Below are 9,600 nucleotides of genomic sequence, written 5' to 3'. Positions count from 1 at the left end.
TACACACGTGATAAAATTTCCCCTTAACTTTGGAACATTTGGGCCTAAAGTAACTCTGTACATTCGTCGTTGATTGTTAGTTTCTTGATTGTATTATGTTAATGGGAATGCCTGATAACTAGTACTAGTATACAATATTAATCATTTATTATACCATGATTATTTTTTTTCTTCTGTCGTTGACGTTCATGGTAAGATTTGTTTCATAACGTTTGCCAGTAGGATGATTTCGCTTTACGTTGAATCGTTTAAGTTTCAACCACCGGCTGTTTCTTTGATTTAGTCTCAGGTTGTTCCACAAATCTTATCGCTTTATATGCTAAAGATCATATTCGAATATCGATGATTTTATCGTTTTACAAACCTTATCCTTGTTTATCTTTTTTCTGCTTCTCCCACAGTCCTGAAACTCGACGACAACACCTTTGAGCCCAAAGAATCACTTTGAGCCCAAAGGATGTGTGGGTTAGGGATAGAGCGCCATCTGTTGACAATGTGACGTATAGTCTGAGATCTGATTGTAAGCAGCCACCTTCAAAGAGTTAAAGGACTACGTGCATCACTTCAGAACAATACTGTATAGGCATTCTGATTGAAAAGTGGAATTTATTCTCATCTCAAATGGAAAGATATAAATCAGCATGTCGAACAACACTAAACTCATGTTTATTCCAATTCCCTCTCCTAGACGACCAACAATGCCATCGACGACAGGTTCTATTCGATCGCTTGGGACATCAAGGGGAGGAAGTATGAGCAAGAGTGGGGATTTTACGTCTCTGAGAACCGATGATAAGAGGAAAGATGGCAATATTCCTGTTCGGCCGGCGTTGTGTCTCAAAGATATCACGAAATTCGATTTGATGAGTCCAGTTGCAGTACAGCAACTGACCGGAAATTTCCAATCTTCCTTTCCCACGATCACTGGGAAAGAGACGAGGAACATCAAAATGTTGAACTTACAATTGCCAAAGAATCCTTACGCAACTTTGCCTCGACTAGCACTGACTAAAAGGGATGATTGTAGAGACGTGGTACAGACGTCGAGTTTCACGCATGGACTGACGAGATCGCATTCCGAACTGTCGCACTACAGAACGCGCGATTCGCACCGCGCGTTACTGCAAGACAGACCGCACACCGAGAGCAGGCTTACGCGCAGGGCAAAACATGGTGGACCAGTGTTTTTCTCGAGCAGAGCGAGTACCATACCGGAGGAAAGCAGAGCACCTGTTGATTCCGAAGTGTCGTCAACCTCCGGGGGCATTAAGGAAACCGAGAAAATAAACAATCGTTTGGGAGAATACCCTTTACAAACCGTTGAATCGGGTACTTTTAAAGATCTGGCCCCACTCCGTAGAGCGAAGATGCGGTCTCGGACCAAACCGACTGCATTCGGTTCTAAAAGAATGCGGTCGGGCCATGCGAACACGGCTGAAAAGGTGGCGAATCTGGCAATGAGTGCATACACAGAGGTACACGCTAACAATGGTGAAATAAATGGTCAGGTTTGGGGAGGAGAGAGTCCGGCGAGGAATACACCCGATGGATCAAGACTAGTTCGTTTTAACACACAAAATGACGTCTTTGAATATACTCCTGGTCAATGTTTAAGGTGAATGATGGACAATTCCGTCCAAAATGTTTAGTAAGGTTTCTTCTCCAAAATATTGGGGTTTTTTTAAATAATAAATAATATAGGATTCGTATAGCGCATATGTCCACCTTGTTAGGTGCTCATGGCGCTCCTATAGAAGTTCCCATTTCAGAAGTTTTACCCAGATGACATATCTTTGGGAATTGTTTACCCAACAGTGATGTGTCTTTTGTTCTCACCGAACACAAAGTGTTTTTCGTAGAGATGTAGTTGTAATTCTTCATTATTGTCTTCAACTGTGTTCTCTTCATCAACCCGGTCAGTCATTATTCACACAGAAGCCTAACATGCACATGTGCACCGAGATTGTGAGATAATTCAGAGCCAGAAATAAGCGGCATAATAAAAACTTGAGTACACATTATGATAGGTGTCGGGTTGATTAGGCGGGACGAGAAGTTAGAAACCTAAAGGTGTTGAGAACATACACAATAATAAGATTCCGTATCTCATGTTGTCGATTACAGAATGCAAGATACGGTATCTCAGATGCCGTATTTCATCAATTAGACTTGAATAAATAAAATAACAAAATTTCCCATCTCCCCGTGTCAACTTGGTGATGACTAAATGACAAGAATATAAGATGTGGTTTCTACTCCTACTCAAGTCGACATCATGGGAACGAGAATAAACAAAATGACTAGATGATGAACCTTCTCAAGTTGTCTTTATAAGTATTAGTACACGAGATGACGTAACTCCATAAAAAAATAGATGATAAAATGTCGTATCCCCTCAAGTCGATTTGATGATGAATTAAGTATGAGATGACAATGTATCTCGTCTTCTTAAGTCGATTTGATGAAAACAAGAAGACAAGATTCCAAGATGCTGTATCTCGCCAAGTCGATTGGAAGAAGACGAGAGGGTGGGATACCACATCTCCTTAAGATGACTTGATGTTGACGATTACGATAGGTCGAGTTGAAGACAAACCGTATGTCGACGAATCGATTCCATGACAAAAAGACGAAACGACTGGCAGGGGGACTGGATGAAGTGCTCCCTAATCAGAAATTTTAACTTAGTCATTAAAGTGCTAAATATTCAATTAGAAATTAAGGAGATAAATTATGCCAGCTTTTCGAACTGTTAAAAGCTGAGTATTTCTTTTGTTTGGGACGTTCTCATGTCTATGAAGTTATTAATTATATTCTCATCCAATTTGTTCTGAGTTTCAATATAGCTATTGTGTCCATGTGCATTCTGCAAATACTGTCATTCCATACTGCACCAGATCAAGCGAAAAGTCAAGGGAAATACAGAACTTGAATCTCTGGAAGCATTTTGTTTGCTTTATTCATGAATGATTCGTTTTATTTTGCTTTATAGTATCACCAAATTTGACTTATTTTTTAAAGTAATTTTTCGAGTAAATGACAAATGTGTACTTTTCTTTTACGATTTACTCTACAACATGTGCCATTTTTAATACTTATTTCTTTGCATGCTTGCCAAACATTTCATTATATATTTTTCAATGGTTTGATATTCTTATATTTCAATAATGATAGAATGATATTATGTTCTATCTGATGTCATTAAATTTCATATAAAAACAAATAATACTGATTTACATTTGTTGTGATTTTGTTATGTGATTAGAAATTGTTTTCGTTGGGGTAAAATAATAGGGCCCTACAGTCTAAAAAATATTGAGTAGAAATTTACCCAATAATGTGTAAAAAAGGAACATACATGTTTGTTGGGTGAGGTTTTGTCCCATATTGCGGCAAAATGCACGTTTTATGGGTAAATTTCAACGAAACATTTGGGGAAATTTTACACAATATTAGGTATCATTTCGCCTAGCAAACATGCATGTTAGTTATTGGGTAAACTGTTTTTAGAGTGTATACATTTTCAAGAATACACACGACATCAACATGATTCCAGCAAAAATAACAGTCATTTCATATGGAGTGAGTGATATTCCCGCTTGTTAGAAATATGCAGTGTTATTTTGCTTAACTTCTATCATCCATTACAATATTTATGTTTTTATGTTAGGAAGCGAGATCGTCTTGATGATCTTGTTATAACTGGGCCCTGCTAATAATAGCAGGGCTCACTGGGAAAACAGTTTTCGGAACTGAAGTGGCTACCCTGGGTAAATATGCCGTTATTATTATTATTATCATTATTATTATTATTATACCTCTGCGTATTTACAAATGAACTTAATGCCTCGAAAGATTTCAGCGTCTGCTTAGTTTCCCCTTTCTTTTCTAACGTGTTTAAAGGGGAAGTTCACCCTAACAAAAAATTATTGTAAAAAGTGCAAAAAAATTGTGAAGTTTTGAGGAAAATCCATCAATGATTAAAAAAGTTGTTAGTTTAACTTCTGATTTATGACATGCCAATATTATGCGTGCAGCTTTCCATGTTTATCGTGAATTAAGAAAAAACAATGAAAAATCAGTTTCTCAGAGGACCAAAGTGTTTGGTAATTGCACCTTCAGTATATTAAGATATAAATCATATAGAGTAGCTGCTTGTTAATGACGCCACAAATCAAAAACTTATCATTCTAAAAAGTTTCTTAATCTTTGACCGATTTATTTTTACCTTCACCAATCTGTTTTATTTATTATCCATTCATATATTTATTTTATTTATTACATTTTATTTTATTTATTTTTATTTCATTTCATTTTATTTTTTTTATTTTTTATTTTTTTTTTTTGGGGGGGGTTATACAGCAAACTTTTCGTCAGGGCTAAATTCCCCTTTAAAATGTGATCAATCATCTTATAATATAGTAAACTGAAATGGAATTCTGAGTGCCCTTTTTGGATTGCCAAGGTTTAAATCTACTTTTAAAATAATGCATGCGCGTTCTTTTGTTTTTTTCTAGAGAGTCGATGGGTAGTTGTTACTTTGAATAGGCAAACTAGTATTTTTTTTACTAAAATTGCTGCCTTGCTAATTCTAGTTAGGAAATGGTAAAGGGGGAGTGAACTGCGTGTGAGCTCTCATCGACTGTTTGTTATAAATACTTAGTCTTAAAATATACGTTTTCATATATCTACTAATACTACAGATATATATTATTGTATTTGTATCATTGGATAGAGAAACTAGAATGTTTTGAGAGGAAAATATTTGTTTTGCTACTTGGTAACATAATTATTGCGGTATAAATGTATTGAGTAGTTAATTAGCATGTTATCATTCAAGTGGGTCTGTATTACTAGACTGCATTATAGCATTATGGGTCAGGAAACTGGCCAAGTATGAGTAGTTGAGGACTCGAGATGGCGCTATTGGTTCATATCTGCTTTAAAGGTTCTCAGGAAATCGGCAAGACCACCACATCTGCCCTATTTTAACACGTTATTCTGACAAGCACGCTCGAGTAGAGATTATGTGTCAGGACAAACTGAAAAGGTGGTTTTGAAAAGGGAAGGGGAAAGACAAATCGTAAGAGAAGTAGAAGGAGAGCGAGAGGGAGAACATGGAGAAAGAGAGAGAGAGAGAGAGATCTCGGGAGAGGGGAGGAAGGGGGAGAGAGTGAGTTAACTAAACAAAGTATGTGTGTGTGTGTGTGTGTGTGTATGTGTGTGTTCGCGAGGGGGAGGAGTGGTCAATACACACAATAATCACTGCTTGACTAGAAATCGATCAAGCAAATAGACTCTACGATTAACAGGACAATGGACTAAAATGCGTAATAAAGAAGGAAATCATTTCTCAGACGATGGTAAAAACGCCACTGTGATACTTTCTTATTTTACTGAAGAGCTTTAGATTTAGATTTTAGATTTATTCATTTTCCGTTCACAAAGCACAACAAAATCAAACAATACATAGTCAAATTTGAAGTACAACATCAATCGGAGTAAGGTATAAACAATGAGAACTAATGCGAACTAAAGTAACTTTGACTATAATGACTATATAAAACAGAACGGAGGGGCTTGCCAAGAAAAGCAAAGCTTGTATGAGAGGCAAGCCCCCGTAACTTAGTTTCAGTACGTATATTACAAAATTATAATATAAAGGAGAGACGGGAGACAGTTTAAAAGGAGGGAAAAGGAGGCTATACAAAATATCAAAGGTAACAACGAAAGAGTAACACAAATTAGAATAAGTGATAATAGTAATAATAATAAAAAAATAATAACAGTATGGTTACAATAATTGTGATAATGAGGGAGGAACTGAGAAGCAAATGTAGGGAGAGAGAGGGGGGGTGCAGGTACAATTGGAGGTGCAAAGAGGAGCATGGCAGGTGCGGGAAAAGGTCGGCAGGCAAGTTGTATCCTGGGAGGTTTTAAAAAAAAGTTTGTTGTATATAGTTTTGGTTATATGGTAGATTGACTTGTTTGTGTAAAGTATTGGCTAATAAGCATCTTTTTAAGGTTATGTTTAAAAACTGTGATGCTTGGGGATTCCTTAAAGGCGTTGGGCAAGGAATTCCAATATACGGGACCAGAAAAGACAAAAGAATTTTTTGCAAGTAAAGTTCGGGTTGGAGGTAGGTGATAGGAGTTTCGTTGTCTTGTAGGATAATCGTGTACAGAGGAGTTTTTGCAGAACATAATTGAAAAAATTGCGGGGAGATCATCTTTATTTAGTTTGTACATAAATTGGCCGAGTTGGAACAAATATATATCATTAACTTTAAGGATTTTATTTTCAAAAAATAATTTATCTGTGTGACATCTGAAATGTGTATGAAATATTATCCTAAGTGCTTTTTTCTGTAACAAAAGTATCCTATGTAATTGTGTTTGGATTGCACAACCCCATGCCAAAATACCGTAATTAATGTATGGTAATATTAAGGTGTGATATAGTGTAAGTAGTGTACGAGATGGAAGAAAAAATTTGAGCTTGTTGATAATTCCAATATTTCTTGAAATTGTTTTGCATATATTGTCGATGTGTGGTTTCCATGATAATTTATTATCAATAAGTACACCCAAGAATTTTGTTTCAGAAACATTTTCAAGGACAGTGTTATCAAAAATGAGATTGTCGGGCAAACTATTTATTCTATTACTAAATAGCATGTAATTGGTCTTTTGTAAGTTAAGTGAGAGTTTATTTGCCTTGATCCATTCAGTCACATGCATGAGTTCAGAGTTAACAATCCTAATAGGTTGGTTTATGTTATCATGAGAAAAGAAAATGTTGGAATCATCAGCAAAGAGTATGAATGAAAGTAAATTTGAAGTTTTGTGGATGTCATTAATGTAAGTGATAAAAAGAAGAGGGCCGAGTAAGCTACCCTGTGGTACCCCGCATGTAATTGGAAGGTTGGATGAATTGTGATTGTTTATTGATACAAACTGAGTCCTATCTGTAAGGTAGCTCTTGAACCACTCCAAGGCCTTCCCCCTAATACCGTAATGAGATAGTTTATACAAAAGAATTTCGTGGTTAATGGTGTCGAAGGCCTTGGAGAAGTCCAGGAAAATACCGACAGTGTGACAACCTTTGTCAGTGGAAGTAGTGATTTTGTTAATGAAAGATAAAATTGCATGCGAGGTGCTGTGATTTTCGCGAAACCCAAATTGAAAGTCCGAAAAGATATTGTAATTTTTAAAGAACGTACTAGTTCGTGTATGGACAAGTTTTTCAAGAATTTTTGATAACGAGGTGAGCAATGATATGGGACGGTAGTTGGAGACGAGCTGATTATCTCCTTTTTTAAAAAGAGGGACTACTTTTGCGATTTTCATAAGACTGGGTACCCTTCCTGTGTTTAAAGAAATATTAAATATATGCACCAAAGGATCGACGATAGCCAAAATAATTTTTTTAAGTAGGAGGTTGGAAATACCGTCAAACCCCGGGCACTTTTTGGACTGCAGACTGTTAACAATATTTATGATTTCTCTTGAACTTGTGGGATTAAAAAAAATGGAGTTTGGGTTTGGGTTGTCGAGAAAATTGTTGTAAGATTTATTCGTTTGAGGGATTTTGCTTGCTAAATTGTTGCCAACTTGTGAAAAATATGAATTAAACTCTTCTGCTATTATGTTATTGTCATCAGTGATGGTATTGTTTGATTTTATTTTTGTAATTGTAGAACTTTTCTTCTTATTGTTTAATGCACCATTGATGATTTTCCATGTGTTCTTCATATCATTTTTGTATAAATCGAGTTGAGAAGTGTAATATTCTTTTTTCGCAATACGAAGTAAAGATGTAAGAGTGTTTTTATATGAAGTGTACTTGTAGCGAGATGTATCACTTGGTTTAGTTATGTATTTATAATATAAGTTGTTCTTGCGGTTGATGGATCTTAAGAGTGATTTAGTAATCCAAGGGTGGATAGGGATCTTTTTATAATTTGATCTTCTGTTGGTTGTAAGGGGAACATGGGTATCTAGAGAAGAGGTAAGTATGGTAATAAAACAGTTGTATGCGTCGTCAGCGTCCGAGGAGTCATATACAGTAGACCAGTCTGTTATGTTTAAATTATTAATCAAATTGGTTATGTTGTCGTCAGTTATCTTTCGGAATGTAGGATTAAATGTTTCTTTATTGACACTTTTATTCGTAGATAATTTGGCAAAAATTGGAAAGTGATCAGAGATGTCACTAAGAATAATACCAGCTTTATGATTTTGTCGAATTGTATTACTGAAAATGTTGTCTATTATAGTGGCTGAGTTATTCGTCACTCTTGTCGGCTTCGTAATAAGGGGCAAAAAAGAATGTGATAGAAACATTTCAAGAAACTCTTGCGAGGTGCTATTAGAGTTGCAATTTACTAAGTTAATATTGAAGTCACCCATAAAAAAACAATCTTTATTTTTCAAAAGAGGATTTAGTAAAATTTCATTCAGGGTTTCTAAAAAAGCATTGGCATTTGAATGTGGAGGTCTATAAAATACACCTATTATAAAGTTTTTACCTCTTGGATTTCTGATTTCAACAAAAAGTGTTTCTAAAACATCGTTAGATATGGTCATGTTAGCTATAAGAGTATAGTCGTATTGTTGCGGTATGTAAAGTGCGACACCACCCCCTGGTCTTTTTGTTCTATTATTAACAATCAAATTAAAATTAGGGAGTGAGAAGAGGGAACATGGGTTGTCCGAGAACCACGTTTCAGTTAAACCAATGAATGACGATTGCGGAAACTGGTTATTATCTAGAAATAACTTAAGTTTATCAAAATTTTTGCTTGCACTGCGAATGTTTATATGGAGAAGAAAGGGGTTTTCCTCGGCTTTGTCTGACGTAACGAATGATCTGAAATGTTGTTCTGTGAAATATTGTGACGTAACGAGCTGCCCGCATTGATCATTGGAATCGAAATTGTAATTAAGATCAGCGGTATTGTTATTCATAAAATTTCGTATGTGTGTATCGTAATTGGAATTTTCATGATTATCTAATGTTTGAGTAGTGCCACGTGATGGTGGTAGATGTGAGCAAGGCATTTAATCAAGGGTGTTCTTTCATCCTACTTTCAAATTAATGGAAATGCTATATGCAGTCTTGGTATAACTCTGGGTGCGCTTTTCTATATGGGGGGGGGGGCAAGAAAATAGGAGTAGTCGGCAGAGATTGCTAAAAGCGTAAAAAGAAAGAAATAAGTTTATAAAAAAAATATATTGAAATATCTCCAAAAGGATGAGACGTTTTATGGGACTTTGTACCAAACTTAGAAACAAAAATAGCAATACCACATCTAACAACAACAACAACAGCAGCAGCAGCACATGGGCGTGGTGATCAAGGGATGGGTAATGCCCAAGAAATGCAACCCTTTACGAGATTATTACAGAAATTTTTTTCACCAAAATCCAACCCAAATTTCATCGATGTACTCCAAATCCTTCAATTCCAATTTCAACTTGCAGAAATGACATCCTCGTTAGCTCATTATTATTATTATTATTATTATTTATTTGGCCATAAAAACATACAAAAATTGTACAATGTAATTACATAAATACAATTTGAAATTTAATAAT

At 35.7% G+C, this 9,600-nt stretch overlaps 1 protein-coding gene across 1 annotated transcript; it reads left to right on the top strand.

Moving 5' to 3' along the window:
- The first annotated feature begins 558 nt into the window (after window positions 1-558).
- LOC135157887 (uncharacterized) lies at window positions 559-3,208 on the top strand. The gene has a single exon (XM_064115016.1). The coding sequence runs from the start codon at window positions 642-644 to the stop codon at window positions 1,617-1,619; it is 978 nt and encodes a 325-aa protein (XP_063971086.1). The 5' UTR covers window positions 559-641; the 3' UTR covers window positions 1,620-3,208.
- The last annotated feature ends 6,392 nt before the right edge of the window (window positions 3,209-9,600 follow it).

Source organism: Lytechinus pictus, unplaced genomic scaffold, assembly GCF_037042905.1.
Source record: "Lytechinus pictus isolate F3 Inbred unplaced genomic scaffold, Lp3.0 scaffold_20, whole genome shotgun sequence".
NCBI classification, from domain to species: Eukaryota; Metazoa; Echinodermata; class Echinoidea; order Temnopleuroida; family Toxopneustidae; genus Lytechinus; species Lytechinus pictus.
This window is presented reverse-complemented; position numbering and strand designations above follow the sequence as displayed.